Below are 17,901 nucleotides of genomic sequence, written 5' to 3'. Positions count from 1 at the left end.
TTTCCAGGCTTTTCGGATATAATCTCACTGGCTCACCCTGGGAGATAAGTGCTATTATCTCTGTTTTTCTAGTTAAAGAAATGGAGACAGACGGGTTAAGTGTCTTGCTCAGGGAGTAAATAAATGCCTGGACTGGATTTGAATTCGGGTCTTCCCGATTCCAAGCCCAGGGTTCCATCCACTTACCACACAGCTGACAGATACTGAGATATGGCCCAGGTATAGCGGAGTGAGGGAGACTCGAGTAAATCAATAGCAGATCAGGGAAGTCAGCATGACATAGTGGTTATAGTTGGGAAAACCTGGGTTCAAATCCCACCTCCAACATTAACTAGTAAAAGTCAAAATAAGCTTTGGTACTTTAAGCACCAAATGGAGTGCAAAGAGTTCCAGTGCAAGGACTTCCTCACTGGGGGTTGGAGCATCAAAGAAAGCTCTCTGAAACTGAGGGTGGAGCTAGGCTGGACAGTGGAGTGGATTGAGGGGAAGAGGAAGAAGCCATTTCAGGGGAAATGACGGATGGGACTGTGATGGGTAAGTTCTGGGGACTTAGTTCAAGAAGGCAGGCTGAGGGCTCCCGGGGAGCTTGGGATAGGGGGCTTCTAAGGGGAGTGAAAGACCATCTGTTCCCCACAGAGTGTTTGGAGGTTGCTTGATGCACATTATCTCACTGGTCCCCATTTCTACTCATAAAGAAACCGCTTCAGAAGGTGAGTTGTTTGCTCTCTGGCCATGAAGCTAAGTGTCAAAGGTAGGATTCGAATCCAGGTTTCCAAACCCAGAACTCGGTCTATCCTGCTATCAAAGCTAACATTCCCAACCAATGGAAAAAGCACTGGATTTAAGTCCTGCCTCTGGACAAATTGCTTACTACTCACTCTCAGTTTGTTTTTTGTTTTTTTCCTTTATCTGTATAATGGGAGTAATAAGTATACCTCAGATTTCCCAACCTCAGTTTTCTCATCTGTAGGATGGGGATGATTCAAGTACCTCTGATTTTCAAGGTATTAGAAACCAACTGGTCATTCCTCCTTTACACCCCAACCTAGGAAAACTAAGGCTCAGGGTCATGTTGGTCAGGAACTGAGATCGACTCTACATTCAGTATTGTCCTTTACACCTCTGGGCTTAAAACACTGTAGAAACTTGGGTCTGTCTAGAAAATGACAATTTCTTATCAGAGTAAGCATATTCTTCACATCTACTATGGGATGTTGTCTTTTGGCATGGTCAGTATGTGGATTAGAGATCAGAGAGCCTTGACTGCCAGACTAAAGGAACTTGCCACATATGTTCAGTCTATATTGGGTTCTTGAGGAAGGATTGGGACCATTGCTGTTCTGTCCCTCCCAGAATAATCTCTGCTAAATAAACTTTTATTAAATATCACCATGGGTTTCCCCAGGATCCCTCCCTTCCCTTCTTAGAGAGCCACACCCCATTTTTAAAGACCACAAGGCATTTTTTTTAAATCAGCATAATTGATAATTATACCTCCCCCCTAAAAAAATCCTTCTGATAATGTATAGTCTGATTCCTTCCCCTTATTTGCCTTAGTAATCCAGTTGTCCACCTCCCTCTCCTCAGTGATAGGGAAGGGAAGAAGGAAAAAATGATGCTTCCTAAGTAGCAGTAACTTTCTAAGGTTAAAAAAAATAATAACAATAAAAGCAGGTAGACCCTTTGGAGATGGAGCACTGTGGGTATAGATACTAGGATTTGTTCCCAGCCCAGGAAGTATGGACTCTCTAAGGGCCACATCCAAAGAAAAACCTCTTTCTAGAGACAAACAAGATTTAGGGCTCCCCTCCCCACCCCTCACTAAGCGCTACACCCCGGGGCGTCGCTGCAGGGGCCTTAGGCCCAATCCTACTCTCTTCTCCTCCCGCCACCTCCCAGAGTCCACTCAAGTGTCCTTACACTTGTACCAGCCCCGATTTGAGGGGGAGTGGGACACCATGAATTTCTGACCCTAACTCTTAGAGCTCCAGATGACGGGAGGAATTGTGACTTCGGCACCATTTGAGCCTTTCTAGTATTTGCTAGGTGACCTTGCCCGCTGTCCATAGGCTTTCATTTCTAACTCCCCAAAATAGAACAAGTTGGACTAGCAGCTCTGAGGGTCTTTTCCAGGGAAGGTTCCAGTGTTTGAAACTCTCGCTTCCTCTGCCTTACAGGGTGCGGACGGTAACATTTTTCTTCTCCGGGTGTCCCATCTGCACAGCAAAGCTACCCAGATAAGAGAGGGGGGACCCTGGCCACCAAGAAACAGGACTACCTATATGGCCTTCTACCCCTATTGAGCAGGCTTCCACGATGGGCATCTCAAGACGGAATACAGGTCACCTATTGAAACGTCCCCCTTTGTCTTCAGGGACTTGCCTAGAACCAAGGGGTGGGAACCCTGGACTTGTAATTATAGCAGTCTGTTCCCTCTGGGTTTGTGCCTCCTTGGCCCTGGCTTTAGAGCAGCAGCAGGGGCTTTTCCCAGACCCCTCAACTTGGACACCTGCTGAACTTCCCCCGGAGGATTTCTCCACATTCACCTCAGTGCAAAATGACACGGACCAATCCCAGGGACCTTGGGGACTAGCCAAAGAGGCTGTCCCTCTGCCTCCTGAGGTGCGGACTGAGGGGCAGACGGCCCCTGGAAACCTTTCCCTTTCCCATGTGGTTCCTGAAGGTTCCAAAGACAAAGGAGCTTCCAGGCGGACGCGAAACCAGCAAAACCAGAACTCCTCCTCCTTGCTTTCACAGCACAGTTCTCTAGGTCTTGGGTCAAGGCTTCCCCCCCAAATCAGGGCTTTGCATGCCAATGAGACCCTAAGTCTCAAGACCCAGGGTCCCCCAAAAAGCCACACTGAGGAATCCCTTGCCCAAATCAACCCGATAGATGCTGATGGCTCCCGAGCCACTGGACTGCCTCAAACTCCAAGCATCGACTCTTTGGGGACAATGAGACCAACAGAATCGGTGGATCCTATGGGGGACTGCAAAATCTGCCTCGGACATCAAGGTCTGTCCACAGAGTCTGCTGTGCCGGCAGCTGCCTCCAAAGTTCAGGCAGTGAAATCCAGCTCCAGAGCCTTGTCCCATCCCCAATATGAAGTCGGTTTTGCCCCTTCTCCTTCCAAGGAAGGCTTGGTATCTGTAAGAACACACCCGAACCCTGGGCCCCCAGAGACACCCAGGCCTCCGAGCCTTCCAAAGGAGGCCAGGGGAGCATTTAGTGCTGTCCCTTTCCCGAGTTTGGGGGTGTCACGGGGCACAGAGTCAGAGTCCCATGTTCCCAAACTTTTGAGAGCCTCTCTTTTCTCGCCCAGCTCAGAGAACCCTCGGGGGCAGACCACTTCCACAAGTGCCATCCTGGCTACCAGCTCTTGGCCCATCGAATCTGAACTTCATTCCAGGGGGCCTAAGAAAGTAGCCCCCGCCTCTAAAGATTCTTCTCCCATCAGCCCCCTGGATCACATCTGGAGCTCTGCCTTCCCCACACCAACCAGATTCGAGGAACGTTCTCCCAGTGTGATTGGCTCTGATGGGGAGTTCCTGGCAACTATCAAAGAACACGAAGGGCATTCTCGATTGAGAGGCTTTTGTAGTGACCCCATCCTTCAGCGTGGCCTCCCCACACAGAGGTCCGAGCTATTGTCTGCAGGCAGTCGTGGGGTCTTTGAAGAAGCATCCGAGCCGGTGGAAGCTGCTGACTCAGACTTGGGGTTTCTGCCATCTCTTCCACTAAGGGGAGTTACACCCAAGGGAGGCCTGTCTCCTGCGGCTACGTCAGAGGCCCTGAGCCCCTCAGCCCTGGGGAATGAGGTAAGTCAGCCTGACACTCTCGCCTCCCTCTTCCCATGTGTCCCTAGGGCTAAATTAATGCCCTATCATGTGAGTCCAGGGGAGCCCTTCCCCGAGCCTGTGGGGCTGTTAGAGACTCGATGGAGCAGCAGGACCAGAGACCCCAGATCTCACGGGCAGCAGCATCCAAGCTACCCGAGCCCAGAATCCTCCTTAGAACCCTTGGTCTTCCCGTCCTTAGCACTTCCTGCGTTTCTCTTCTGCAGGAGACGGACTCCTCGATTCTCCTGCCCGAGACCCTTAGGGCTACTTCCGAGCTTCCTCGGCCTGAGCCAACTCGGGACAATGAAGTGCCCGATACTCCAATTACCCGGGAGCCTTCCACGGGCATGAGCCTGTATGGACCCACAAGACACGTTAGAACTCTTCAGCCTGGTCCCCACCGACTTGGGGCCGCTTCCAGCCAGCCCTCGTTTCCTGTCTTTCCCGGTGCCTCCTTCCCCACTGGCACAGCGCAGGACTCTGGCTGGGCAGCAGAACCTAAGATCTTTGTGTCCAGTCCATCTCCTGCCCCCTTCCCAGAGAGCCCTCTAACGGCTTCTCCGGGGGCTTCAGCCAAACCACAGACCAGCCAGGTGCCTGTTTCCAATGCGGCTGCCGAAGTTTCCCAGAGCAGTTCTGTAGCATCTGCCCTCCAAGGCAGCCCAGAGGCTACAGCAGAGCTGTCCCATCTCTCTGAGAACTCGCCCTTGGCCAGAAACGGCAGCCCGAGCTCCCCGGGGACCAGGGCCACCGGGGAAGGAGCAGAGCTCTGGATGGCACAGCCATGGTTAGCCCACACTGCAAGCCCCAGTTCTCGGGTTGGGGGAGGCAGAACAAAGTCGGCCCCTTTCCTTTCTTCCCTCCAGACTCCTGCCCAGATTAAGACAAGGGCCTCGAAGGCTCCAGTTCTCCCGAAGCCCTCGGCCTCCCCTCAGCCTGTAATTCCAGAGTCCTTGGGAATGCCAGAGGAACAGCTGGAGAACATCTCTGAAGTCGGAGCAGGGTCAGCAAGTCTGGATCAAGCGGTTCCCACAGACCTGGCGGCATTCCTGCCTGGATCTTGGGCCAAGGGCTCCACCCCGACCCCACCGACCACATGGGCCAACACTTTCCCATCTGAACTAGAAAAAGCTCAGACTTCTCTTGGTGGAAGGCAAGAGAGAGGACGCTGCCCCCCCGGCATGATGTCCCACCCTGTCCTGGGAACTCCGGCTCATGTCATTAGGTGGCTGGGCAGCAACCACTCCCCGTCTAAACTGATGATTGAGCCCTTAAAAAGGTCCACCTCTCCCATGGCAGTGCCTTCTCGCCCAGAACCTGGCAGGGGAATCTGGAGGTCCTGGGGGGTCCTTCCAAACTACCCATGGTCCACTTCTGAAAGAGAAGGCCTGATTGCGCTCTCTACATCTGAAACCGGGGGTGCTGGAGGGGAACTGACCAAGTCCACACCAGTGCTGGAAGAGGACCAGGATGAAGATGATCCATCCTGGAACCCTAAGTTTGAGAATCACAAAATCCCCCTGAAGTTCCGTCTGAACCTGATCTCCTACAACCCAGCCCTGGCAGACAATTCTTCTGTCTCCTTCAGGAGACTCAAGTGGGAAGTCACATTTACGGTAAGTGGAATGACCTCTTTCCCCTTGAGGAGGTCTTGCCAGGAAGCCCGACCATGAAGACCGAGTCTGTTGCTCCCCATTTCCCCCAGTATTATAGGAAGAGATATAGGTTCTCCAGGAGATGACGAAGTTGGAAGACTTGGAGCAAGAGCTGACACAGCTGTTATCTCTTTCTCTGAATAAGTTTTTGTTTCTTTTTCTGAGTCTTTATTTCCTTATCTATCAAGTGAGGATAACCTATGACCCATTCTGAGTGACCCTGCAGACCAAATCAGAAGGTGTGAGTGAATAAAAGAAAAACACACTTATTAATTTACTGTGTGTCAATCACTGAGCTAAGCTCTGGGGGAACAGAAATAGAAAACCGAAACCGTGCCTGCTCTCAATGAGCCTCCCCCCTCCCCTGCCCCAGCCCCCCTTCCAACTACTGGAGAGCAGCTATCCGGAAGGGAGCAGCAGCAGGGCCCATGGAAAGGCCCACAGCAGCCGAGCAGAAAGCTGGTCATCTCTTACAAACTACTGTTGAAATACAAAACGTGACCTTCCTTAGGAGCATTTCCCCCCAATTCCTCACTTTGATAGAACTTCATAATTTTTGCATAAGGCTTTCATGACATCCAGGGCTATAGAGAAATGAGCCAACATTTGACAGATGAAACTAAGATCTAGAGACAAAACAATTTGCCTAGTATCTACAAAGTTAGTGCAAATTTAATTGATGGTATTGATCAAAATTAAATTAAAAATTTTTTATTGTTATTATAGCTTTTTATTTACAAGATATATGCATGGGTAATTTTTCAACATTGATCTTTGCAAAACTTTCTGTTCCAAATTTTCCTTCCTCCCACACCCTCCCCTAAATGGCAGGTAGTCCAATACATGTTATATATGTTAAAATATACAATATTACATTTTTAATAAAATAGCATTTAGGTCCCTTAAGTCAGGGGAATCTCTATGTTGCCCTAAAAGGTGCCCTCCTTAAGGAGCCAGAAATCACCATCTCCACTGATTTCAAATCCTGCCTTCCTAGACTAGACTTCAATTAAGCCAGGTGTTAGGTCCTTGGATTCATAGTGGAACTTAGTCCTACCCGCCCAATGTCCTTGAGTTCCCAAACAATCTGTGACTCGGATTCTGTTGTCTTCCTGATTCTTTCTAGTTTAGGCAGATGCTGTCCCACATGAATGGATTCCACGAATTCTATGTCTTCCAATTCTTGTAAGTATCTCTGAAGTTTCCCCTCCTCCAAACTTGGGGAAGGAGCAGCTATGAATAGCCAAAGATTCCCAAACCTCCCCTCAGAAAGGAGGCTCGGTGCTTGTTGACCTCCTGGGTTCCCTTGTCCCACAAGGGATGCTACACTCGGTGGTTGGGTGCTTCTTATATGAATACATTTCTAAAGCAACTGATGCAGTTGATCATTTTCTCCTATTTCTAATCTTTTCTATCATGGGGGAAGATGTCATGCAAACAGCTCTTACATACAAGAAGGATACAGGAAAAACTGGAGACCTTCTCAGAGGGCATAACCTCAAGGGGAACTGAGAAAGGGGTTCTTGCAGAAGATGGGAGTTGAGCTGAGCTTTGAAGGAAGCCAGGAGGTGGGAGCTGGGAAGGCAGAGGATTCTAGGAGTGAAGGATGCCCGTGAGAATGCAGGAAGATGGAGGGTCTTGTTGGACACTCCATAGATACATGCAGAATACATGGGGGTGGAGAAAATAGTGTCAGAAGACTGAAAAGGTAGCAATAGAAGGTTGTAAAGGACTTTTCAAGCCAAACCGAGGTTATATTTGATCCTAGAGATGATCAGGAGTTTACTGGAAAGGGGTAGGGTGGAAGAACATGGTCACACCTGTGCTTTAGGAAGATCAATTTGGCAGCTGAGTAGATAATGGGATAGAATGGGGAGATACTTGTGGAAAGCAGGAAGATCGATCCTATTGAAATATTGGGATATACAAAGGCCGTAAATCTTAGGTAACTGGGAACAGTAAGAGGAAAGTTAACTTGTTGACTGATTAATCCTGGGAGCTAACAGGTTAGGCTGGCACATCAGTAACACTAAGCTGGGTTGAGGAAAGATGGAGCCGTTTGCACCAATGTGATATAGAGCAAATCAAGGAAGGCTTCCCAGAAGAAGCATTTGAGGGATGACTAGAGAAATCAACCTTCTTAAGAGGAGAGATTCTCAAGGGAGAAAGCTACACAAAGGCTCCTTCAGTATTAATAACTCTTCTGGAGCTGGTAAAAGACTCTAAAGTTGAATTTCTTCTTCTAACCGGCCCCCCAGAGATGGATCTGTGTTTGTTCAGAGTGAGGTGGAAGTTACAGGAGACCCACGCCCCACGAGCTCAGACATTATCCGTTGTATTGTCACTATGGTGTATCAAAAGATGAAAACATACTTCTCATGGAATGTGGACCTTCCATCTCTGTCTTCCAATGGTAAGTATGATTGGCCCCTAACCTGCTTCCCCCTTCTCCCTAGCCAGACTGGTCTTCTTAGTCTTTGAAGAAGCACCCTCGGGCACATTGTTTCCAAAAGTACTTCCCATCAACTCTCATTTCAGCCTTCTGACTGCTCTGAAAAGGTCAAGGAAACGGTTCCCCACCTTCCAGGCAAAGAGCCATTTTTGCCAAAAGTGATAGTAGGAAGGTGAATTGGAACCCAAATTTCCAGTCTTCTCTGCCCTACAATAAGCAGTCTTCAAAGAGAACCTGGCCCAGCATCCCATTTGCTGATGCTCTGTTCCTTCTTGATACTATTTCTCACCATTGCTCTGTCATTGCCCCTCTCTCTACTCTACATTTACAAGCTCCTTCCTTGCCTTGATGTTCCCAAAGGCTATTGGATGGAAAATCTAGAACCAGAGAAACTGCACGTTGCCTTTAGGATCCCAAAGTCTGGTCTCCTGAGCACCGGCGACGCTCTCCATTACCTTCTACAAAACCTCACGGAACAGGTGAGCTGCTTTTTTCTTGATTTAAGACTTCAGAGCTGGGGACTAGGTGGAAGCCGAGCACTGTTGCCTAGGGCCTGGAAGAAGGCTGGCAATGAGAGGATATGTGAGCCTGAGAACACGTTTCCAGGCAACCAGTGCCCGATGCCATCCTTGCAGCTTTAAAGCTCAACTACAATCGCACCTTCCACAGAAAGTCTTCCCCAACCCTCTCGTAATTCCGGTGTCTTTTCCCTTTTCCCTTTACCTGGTATCTAGCTTGCTTTGCATAGATTTGTTTGCATGTTGTCTCCCCTATAAGACTGTAAGCTCCTCGAGGACAGGGATCATCTTTTACCTCTTTTTTTTTTTTTTTTTTTTTTTTAATTCCTAAAGCTTGGCAAGTACCCAGCGCATAGTAGATGCTTGATACATTTTGGCTGAGTGATTTAATTCTGAGCTTTAAAAATAAAAATGTCCTGTGACCCCGAGCAAGTCACTTAACCAAAATTGCCTCAGGAAAAAAAATGTCCTTACACTCCATCTTCTACAAGCAGTGGGCTTGCTCTTCGCAAGTGACCTTTATAAGGTCACAAACACCAGAGGCATATTTGGGAGCAGAACCAAAATGTGCTAAGATATATGGTGGGGAAAGTATTGGGCTTGAAGTTGAGGGAGATCGGAGTTCAAATCCCGTTTCTGCCATTGGCTATGGAACCATAGACAAATCCTTTAATCTTAGAATCCATATGCCCCTCTTTAAAATGAGGAAAAGAGACCTTTCTCCCCAGCGTCCTCCACTTAAATGAGGATATGTGTCAAGTCTCCGTGTCTGCTTTGCTTCGGCTTCCACCTCCAGGGAGGTGAGTGAAGTTAGTCCAGCCCTAGTGTCCCAATAGAAGCTTTGGAACGTGGTTTTTGAGCTGGGATGGACCTTGAAGCTGATCCAGGTCAACTCCTACATCTCTGATCAAGAAAACCGAGACCAGAGGCTAACTTAACTGAGCTTAAGTGACTGGTATGATAGAGCTGGCTCCTCTGGGTCCAAATCTAGGGTTCTTTTCACCGTCTTCCCCACCCTTCTCTGATAACTATGGCTCTTGTTCCCTTTTGCAGATGATGCAGAATTTGGAGGAGCTGTATCCTGTAACGAATATAGATTTCTTTGATATCAGGTGAGGGTTAACTTTATTTCCACAGCATTGGACTGTACAAAGCCACTTCTTTTTAACAACTCTCCGGTAGTAAAGTAATACATATAAATAAATTCCCATTTGACAGATGAGAAAACTGAAGTTCAAAAGTTAAGGCAGAACCAAACCCTGGCGTTCTGATTTCCCCGACCCAGACTCCCTACCGATGCCCATTGTCAACAGGACCCAAGAATGAAAATTCCACAGCAGAACTTGGGTTGTTCCTTTCCTGATCCCAAAGGAAAGAATTGGAAAGAGTAGAGTTAGTCCAGGTCCCATATTGAACAGACCAAAAGCCACTAAGTTGATCTCTTAAGAAGGAAAGGAACCTGATAGTGAATAGACTCCTGGACTTTGAATCAGAAAGACCCAGATTCCAACGCTGCCTTTGAGACAAAGGGTATGTAAACCATCTCGGGGGCCCAGCCTCTTTCTCCCCCTTGTAACTCTAAGACTGACTTAGGGTAGGGGCTGCTCTACACTAGGATTAAGTTTCTCCATTCTAATAAATCATATAGTCCCATCATCTAGTCCCCACACAATAAGACTGAGGTTTTCCATTGCCACCTAAGGAGTGTTAGATAGAAGTAGATAGTAACCGTGGTTCGGGGAGCCCTTGAGCCCTTCAAAGCTTGGTCCAGAAAAATCCTAAAAAAGAAACTCAGGAGGGAGATGACACAAGCATCCAGAACCAGAGAAATTCAAGGGTTTGGAGAGGTTTTCTCTGTAAAGGTTTTGTTCAAGGTACAGTGTGTGTAGAACACGATTCTGACCCTGGCAGAAGAAACCCAATTCCTCAATGACCACGTCTTCCCCCAGTCTAATTGGGCCCAAGACCCCTAGCCTAGTCTAAAGGACAGGCATTTATATGGCCCTTGACAAAGGACTGCTTTTTCTCTTCTCCATGATTTTTTAAAAATAAATGCTTCTGCATTTGTCACTTCCCTTTCTGAATATATTATCTTCCCTTGAGACAACAGCTTAAAGAAAATTAGAGACAGATGAACAAAACCAGCACCTGGAGTGTCCCACTTCCCATAGTCTTATCTACTTTTTTTTTTTTTTTTTCACTTGTGCAAGTTTACTTTCACTTGGGTAACTTCTATTTTTTTTCCCTAGTTTTTTGGAGGCAGCTAAGTTGGTGCAGGGGATAGACTCTAGACCTAGCACTCTTATTTCTGAACTCAAAAACTTTTCCCCTGTAAATCTTCTACAATCCCATTGATACTAATTTGTAGAAGTAAATATAAGGGCAGAAGGCCCTGGTAGGGGAAGGAGACATACCCTCGCGTCTGAGCATTGGCTGGCAACCAGCAAGATTGGGGGGACAAGGCTAATAACTGGAGAGAATAGCAGCCTGCCAAGACTGGTCCTCGGGGGTTCTGAGCCAGGGTTCAAAGGACAATGGAGGATCAGTGATGGAATAGAACTGTATGGCAACTCCCCTTAAAAAGTAGCTTTTCCTCCCTTTCCATCCTCAACATTCGGGTGGAGGGTAGAGCAAATCCCCATAGAAAGCCTAAGTTTTTCTGTAGGCCCTATAAGTAGGTGAAGATGGTCTGTTCCCACTGAAAGCTCCAAAGCCGAGTGATTTGGCCCTAAAGTTCAGAGTTCAGTAGAAGATAATGGGCAAGAGCTGCAGATCCAGGTAGTGCCCTGGAGGGAACAGGACAAACACACCTATTAGTAGTGTTCAGAGGCCCTAAAATTCTGGGTCCAGTGTTCCCCTACCATTAGACCAGCAGGTGGGGTAGAAAGAACTCTTAACTGCATTGGAGGTTCTGGGTTTGAATTTCAGTTTCTACTTATGAGACTTTGGAGGTCATTTCTGAAACTCAATTTCCTCATCTGTAAAATGAGAATGTTGGACTCCATGATGTCTAAGGTCCCTTCCAGCTCGGGATCTAGATTCTAGGATCTTCTAGGGACAAGTTGTGGAAGTTTTATCTGTCTGATCTAGGCAGGAGAAAAGACTAAAGGATGCTTTGGATGTTGCGTGGGTCCCGAGTTACCTGGTACTTGGGAATGAGCTCTGAGGATGCTAAGAGATGCCAGCCGTCGCTAGATGTCACCCACGAGCCAAGGACCAAAGCTCATTTCCCTGATACCCCCTACCTTTAGAAAACGTTTCTGAGCACAGATTTGAGGGAGCAAGTTTTCCTTTGACCAATTCGAGGTGACCCCAAAGCAAAGTCATCTCCAGATACCCCATGTTAAACTGCCTAGATTTCCTTTTACCAGGGAAAGAAAAAAAACCTGATTTAAAAAGTCTCCAGCCCTTTCCTATCGCCATGTATTAGTTTCAAACTATCCCAGGGAAGTGTGTAAAGGAAACGTCGGGATGGTCAGAGCAGACTAAGGTTGGAAACTGTGAGGTGTTTGTTCTTCCTTAGCCCCTGGCGGAGACGAAAGGTGCTCTGTCGACATTTGCTCTTCAGAAAAGCTGGTTTTATCCAGCTTTCCCTCAAATGCAGATAGAACCATGCCGTTCTTCCTCTCACCCCCACCAGCGATTCTTCCTTTGAAGAATGTTAATTTCAAGAGCTAAAGAGAACTTTCTGGGTCTTATTGCCCTCTGCTTACTGAAAACCGGACTTCTAATTCTGCTTTGAAGATAGAGATTCTAATTTCTCTGAGGTCCTTGTATATACTGACCTTTTGTTTTCGACCAAGACCTACTGCTCTAAGGAGAGTCTCCAGCCAAACTCTTGGCAGGAATGTTCAGTAAGGCAATTGTCCAGCCCCATTAATGACTTGTCTCTTCCTCCCTCAGGGAGAATCAAGGCAATCTGTATCTCAAGGCCGAGGCCTTATCCCACAGCCAGACCTGGGCAGATATCCCCAGCGTCCTAGAAGCCCTGATTCATCTGGCCAACCTGTCGGTGGATCTAAGTTCACTCAGTGTGGAAGGTTGGTGCCCTGCTTTCCCTTCCTTCTCTACCCTCTCTCTCCCTAACCTAGGGGAGGTCTGGCCCAGCAGATCCAGACAACCCCCAGGGATCACTGCTAATGGGTGTGTTTGTCCTGTTCCCGCCAGGACACTACCTGAATCTGCAGCTCTTGCCCATTACCTTCCACATTATCAACAGGAAGTTTGAGACATTTTTGCTGGAGCCCAGAGACCCAGAGCACCAGGCTTTCTTCCAAGACCTGGCTATTGCGGTGTGTGAGGCTCACCTGGGTGGGTGTGGGGGGGAAGGATCCAGACTCACCTGCTTTGTCCCACCCTGGGAACTTGACTCCTCTTCCTTGGGCTCCCTGTTCTCTCAGAGCAGAAAGTTCTCTGGATTTATCCAAAGGCTTAGACTCCTGGTGGTTTGAAGATATCTGTTCATTTCATAAAGATCCCTCCTTCCAAAAGGAAGGCCTTTCTCCCACTGAGCGCAATAATACCCTATTCATTACATCCTGGGGAAACTTCTTTCCTCTTTCCCTATATCCATTCATCGGTAGCATTACGGGAGGTTAGGAAGGCTTACCAGCCATCCCCTGGTGAGGAGAAGTAGCCTTTCTCTAACCTACCTCTTTTGTTCCTGTTGTTTTTCCCCCACCTTCCCACAGGTGAAACACGCTCTGAGTAGTTACGGCGGCTTGCTGCAGGTGATAATTCAGGATTGCCTGTGAGTACCCTCTCTAGGGGAGCTGTTGGGGTCCAGTTAGAATGGAGAGACAGACAGACAGACTTATGCCTTGAGGTCTGCGTCTGCTGGTAAGGATGCAGCAGAATGGAGAAGATGGGGTCCCCCCTACCCCTTCCAGTCGCATCAGGAAGTTGAGTGTTAACTAAATGTCCAATAGGAAAGATGAAGTCTCTATGTACTGTAGGAATAGAAAGCAGAGGGGCTGATGGATGAGGAAAGACTCAGAAAAGTGAGGACTCCTGCTAGCCCCCTACTGGGACTAGTAGGTCTGGGGAGATTTCGACAGGTAGCCTAGAGGGAAGGGCAGGAAGGAGAGATGACCAGCCTCGTCTACAATCCCTTCCTAGGAATGATTCCTTCATCTGTGTGGGAGAGCTACTGTTCCAGATCCCATCGCCCGAGGTCCAAGACATCCTGCAGACCCTGCACAAGGCCATCACCTCCGATGGCCATCTGGCCGACTCCCAGTTCCAAGTGGACTCCAGCTCCTTCTTGATTGCAGGTAACCTTGTTGGTGTGGCTCAGGCAGGGGAATGAGTAGGATTTAGGCCCCAGAATAGCCTCAGACTGTGACATCACCTTCCTTGCCTCTTCCTGGGGCAGTATGAAATCCAAGGTCAGAGCTACAAAGAGGTTTTGCCCCAAGTACAATGTTTGTGTGGAAGAAGTGCTGCTTTTTCTCTGCAGCTGTCCAGAGACCCCCTGTGTCCCTCTGCCTTCTGTTGGTCCAAACTTCCTCGGGGTTGGGAGATAGGGAACCCTGGGAGGAGGAGCTGAATGGGGCTGGGACCAGTGGAAGTTGGGAAAGAAGGTCATTATCTCTTCCTTGCACAGTGATGCTCATGTTTGAATTGCCCTTCCTGGGGTCTACTTTTACTCTACTTTCTTCCTTTAAGACTCCTTTCTCTTGCTATTTCTCCCCATCTTCTAATTGCAAACCAGCTTGGCCCTGACCTCCTGGTCCCCATGTTCCTCTGCTCTCCCTTTCCCTTTGTAATATCCATCTAACAAACTTTCCAACCTCGCATTTCTTCCATCTTCTGGAGCTCTCTGAAACCTAGTTGTCTGCTAAGGACGTTATGTCTCCTGCCACCCTCCCTAAGGCTGGCCATTCTACCCATGTCTCCCCCACACACACAATCTGATACACGGGGCCAGGAGTAATATTTCACGTTTCTCATTGCCAAATTTTGGACCTTCGGCCACCATCATTCAGCAAACACCTCTGTTCCTTTCACAGTTACTCAATCCTTTCCAAGCCACTTGGGAAATTCCTGGTCATTATTTTTATTCCTTGGTCTTCTCTACCCCATTCCCAAGGCCCTTTAGGTTTCCTCAGCTTTCTCGGCTCCAGTGGGCCACAGCCACACATTAGGACTCCTCATCCCCTTTCCCAGTTCAACTGCATTAGATTTGAATTCCTTGAACACGGGAATTGTCATCTTCCTTTCCTTGGCCCCCCAGCACTTAGCACATTGCCTGACACATAAGAAATACTTCTTGGCCGAGAATAACTGAATTTGTCCAAGATGCTGGAATCACTGACCAAAGGGAGCCAGAATTAGAAAATCGGAGAAAGAAACGAGGATTAGAGTCTCCTGCTCTACAGAGGTCCCTTGACACTTCTACCAAACCTATGAGAGGGCTTCCTTTTCCCTGAACTTCAAGCTGTCACACTTTGTCATCCCTCCCAAGTCTGAAAGAAGGCTTGGCTTAGCCACAAAAGAAAAAAAAGGCCCAAATGGTGGTATTTGGGCACCGTAGCACATTAATAGAGAAAATCTGATTTTTCAGCAACTATCCCATCATGTGGTACACAATGGTCTGTGTGTAAAGGGAGAGGACGGGGGTTCTGTGGGAAGTCTATATTCTTAGACTCCCATGGATGAGAGAACATCTTGTATTTGGGGCAAGTATTTTACTCAGAACTTAACAATTAGGTGGCACAATGAATAGTGTTGGACCCAAAGAAAGTGTCTTTCTCCAGTCACTTACTAGCTGTGTTTCCTCTTCTGTAAATGATATAATAATAATACCTACTTCATGAGTAAAGTGAGTTGATGTATGCACAGTATTTTGTAAAATTTAAAACCCTATTAAAATGTTATTATTTACCATCATCATTATTATCACCCCTCCCTTCCACCAAGCAGGGATTGGAAGGGCCAAAGAATGGCTAGCTTACAATGGGGGGTATGGGCTTTGTGTTCCAGAAGAACACCTGGACTCTCCTGAACCCAAGAATAGGGCCAGCATTATTTCAGCTGCAATCAGCCTGTCCATCCTGATTGTCTTCATTAGTGCCTTCCTTATAATCCAGGTAAGGAGGGTGGGGTGGGGAGAAATCCCCTCAAGCTTGGGAATAGACCCCATTCCTTGTCTCCTAAGGAGAATCCCTTCCCCTTTCTGGCTGGGGGTTCTCAACCTCTAAAATGAGGAGCCTCCAAAAGGAGGGATGGCCGGTCCTCAGGAGATGTAACAGCTCTCTTCTCACTGGAGATCTTCAGGTGAAGGCTAGGTGGCCATACTATTAAATGGATTGTTCTTTGGGAGTGTGCTGGGACTGGACAGTCTGTGATTCGGGACCTGGGGTCCTTCCAGATTCTGGATTAGCCCAGCTAATCCTCCCGAGACTTTCTATCTGAACTATATACATCAGAAATGCGGCCCCATCGATGCACATCCCAGTGACTGGCCTGCCTGAGAATAGAATCCTAAAGGGGGGAAGCAAACGGACAAATGGAGCTGAGACTAGAACTTGGAATTCTCCGATTTCTGGATCAGAAGTCCGTCTGCCTCTAGAAACTGTCTGCCCGTGCCTCGACCTACCTCTGGCTCTCTCCCTTCCTGTAGTGTCTGAGGAACAGGATCTGCCACGAAGGCGTGTTCCCACGTCCTCCAAACTACCAGATGCAGAGCGAGATGATCGAGTTGGAGAGCCAACAGGCCGAGAGTCCACTTTCTGGGAGAGATAACTTGGGCTTGCAAGTCGCATTGGAAGAGGCGAGTCTCGGCCTAGGGAGCTTCCCAGAGAAGGCTGCCCATGGTTCTAATTCACCTACTAGGTTTGGCAGCCACTAGGCAAGGGGGCGGAGGGAGAAGACCAGTAGGAATTTGACAAAGTTGGTCTTGAATCCAGATCTAAGTCCCTGCCTCTCACTAGTTGAGTGAGTGAGTCACATCTGACCTCTGGGTTTTCACTTTCCCCCTCTTTTAAAAAATAGGGTATGGACTAAGACAAGCTCACTTCTTCTGAAATGGAGAAGTAGAGAAGAGGGGATAAGTAGGGTCTGGTCTTGCCCAGACCCTCCCATGAGGGTCATCCCTCTTGTGCAGATCTTGGGACCACGGCAGAAATAAACATGCACTAAAAAGGAAGGATCTGGGGCACTCCACCTCCAAACCCTGTCCTCATCAGGCTTTTTTTCTTCCCCCTTGTGTCTAGCTGGTTGAAGATGCATCCAGTTCCTTAAATTGGGAGCCTTCCCTTCTGATTTCATTTCTGTCTCCTCAGGAATCTTCAAGCAGCTGCTAAAAGACCCCCTTTCTTGTACCAGGATCTCCGAAGTAATGAGCATAGCTCCTCCTGCCTTAACCAAGAAGAGTTGCACAATCTCATTTATTCTCCCTCCCGTTTACCATCAATCGGGTGTCTCTACTCAGTCTTTAGAGCTAGGTTCGGACCTGAGCATGGTTGGTTTTGTGTGTGCATGGGGATTTTTTTTTTCCCAGAAAGAAGATTATTGTGAATTATGTCCTGTTTGGATGTTTAAATTAAAAGCAATTTTTTAAAAAACTGAGCCAATGTCTGGATTTCTTCTTTAATTTATCTTCTCCTTTTCCCCATCATTTGGCCCAGGATTCATTCTCCTCATTTGCTACTTCATTGCTACCTCTTTCTGCCAAAAGACTTGGGACCCCATCCCTGGCGCCTGCTCAATCTTTCCCAACCTCTTTGCCTAACTCATGGCCAACAACTAAATCCCAGTAGGAGCTACTGAGGTAATAGGCAGGAGGGGAAGGGAGACCAGCCTTGTTACAACCACCATCCTCCCTCTCACACTGCATTCATCCACTAAGTATTCAAGGAGCCTGGGCCTGGAGGTCAGATAGGGGCCCCTAATGCTCAGAACCACCCTGGGACTTCAGTTTAGTATCTAATGTTAGAGTTGAAAAGACCCTCAGGGACCATCTAGAGAAACCTTCACTTAAAGAGGAAACTGAGAGGGTAAAATGGGTCTCCTAAGGTCTCCCAGGTAGAAAGTGACTACTAGGATTCAAATGCAGTTCCTTGATACCAAATTCAGCATTCTGTCCATTGTATTAAATAGTGCTAGCCTTTCCCCCTTTGTGAAATAAGGGGTTAAGCTGGCACTCTGGGGTCTCTTCTACATCCCTCACCCACAGCTGGACTCTGTCTCCAAATTTCTCCTCCTATTCCTTTTCCCTGCCTGCCCCTTGGCACCCCTCCCTAAGGGCTTCCTCTGCTGACTAGTGACTTTCTCAGCAGGATACCATTTCCCAAAGACCTTGGTTTGCCCCATATTTGGCTTTTCCTCCTCGCCAGCCTCCTTGAGTCCATGTGTGCACCCTTTCCCCTCCCCATCTCCCCTGGATGTGATCTTCCCTGTTGGAATTTAAGCCCCTAAAAAATGACTTTGCTTG

General features: G+C 48.0%; 1 protein-coding gene across 1 annotated transcript; it reads left to right on the top strand.

Annotated features, from left to right (window-relative positions):
• Positions 1 to 2,159: 2,159 nt before the first annotated feature.
• LOC127551966 (serine/arginine repetitive matrix protein 2-like) lies at positions 2,160 to 17,036 on the top strand. The gene is made up of 13 exons (XM_051982218.1): positions 2,160 to 3,819; positions 4,065 to 5,456; positions 6,622 to 6,680; positions 7,754 to 7,908; positions 8,308 to 8,426; positions 9,519 to 9,577; positions 12,369 to 12,505; positions 12,633 to 12,757; positions 13,157 to 13,215; positions 13,584 to 13,738; positions 15,450 to 15,556; positions 16,090 to 16,239; positions 16,751 to 17,036. The coding sequence occupies exons 1-13, from the start codon at positions 2,317 to 2,319 to the stop codon at positions 16,769 to 16,771; spliced, it is 4,041 nt and encodes a 1,346-aa protein (XP_051838178.1). The 5' UTR covers positions 2,160 to 2,316; the 3' UTR covers positions 16,772 to 17,036.
• Positions 17,037 to 17,901: the final 865 nt, after the last annotated feature.

This window comes from Antechinus flavipes, chromosome 2 (genome assembly GCF_016432865.1).
Source record: "Antechinus flavipes isolate AdamAnt ecotype Samford, QLD, Australia chromosome 2, AdamAnt_v2, whole genome shotgun sequence".
Classification (NCBI taxonomy): Eukaryota; Metazoa; Chordata; class Mammalia; order Dasyuromorphia; family Dasyuridae; genus Antechinus; species Antechinus flavipes.
This window is presented reverse-complemented; position numbering and strand designations above follow the sequence as displayed.

Excerpts from the sequence above, each read along its gene's own strand:
- LOC127551966 (XM_051982218.1), top strand. The coding sequence starts at position 2,317 with ATGGGCATCTCAAGACGGAATACAGGTCACCTATTGAAACGTCCCCCT. Across the intron at positions 9,578-12,368 it reads ATAGATTTCTTTGATATCAG|GGAGAATCAAGGCAATCTGT; the intron begins GTGAGGGTTAAC and ends TTCCTCCCTCAG. Across the intron at positions 12,506-12,632 it reads AAGTTCACTCAGTGTGGAAG|GACACTACCTGAATCTGCAG; the intron begins GTTGGTGCCCTG and ends TGTTCCCGCCAG.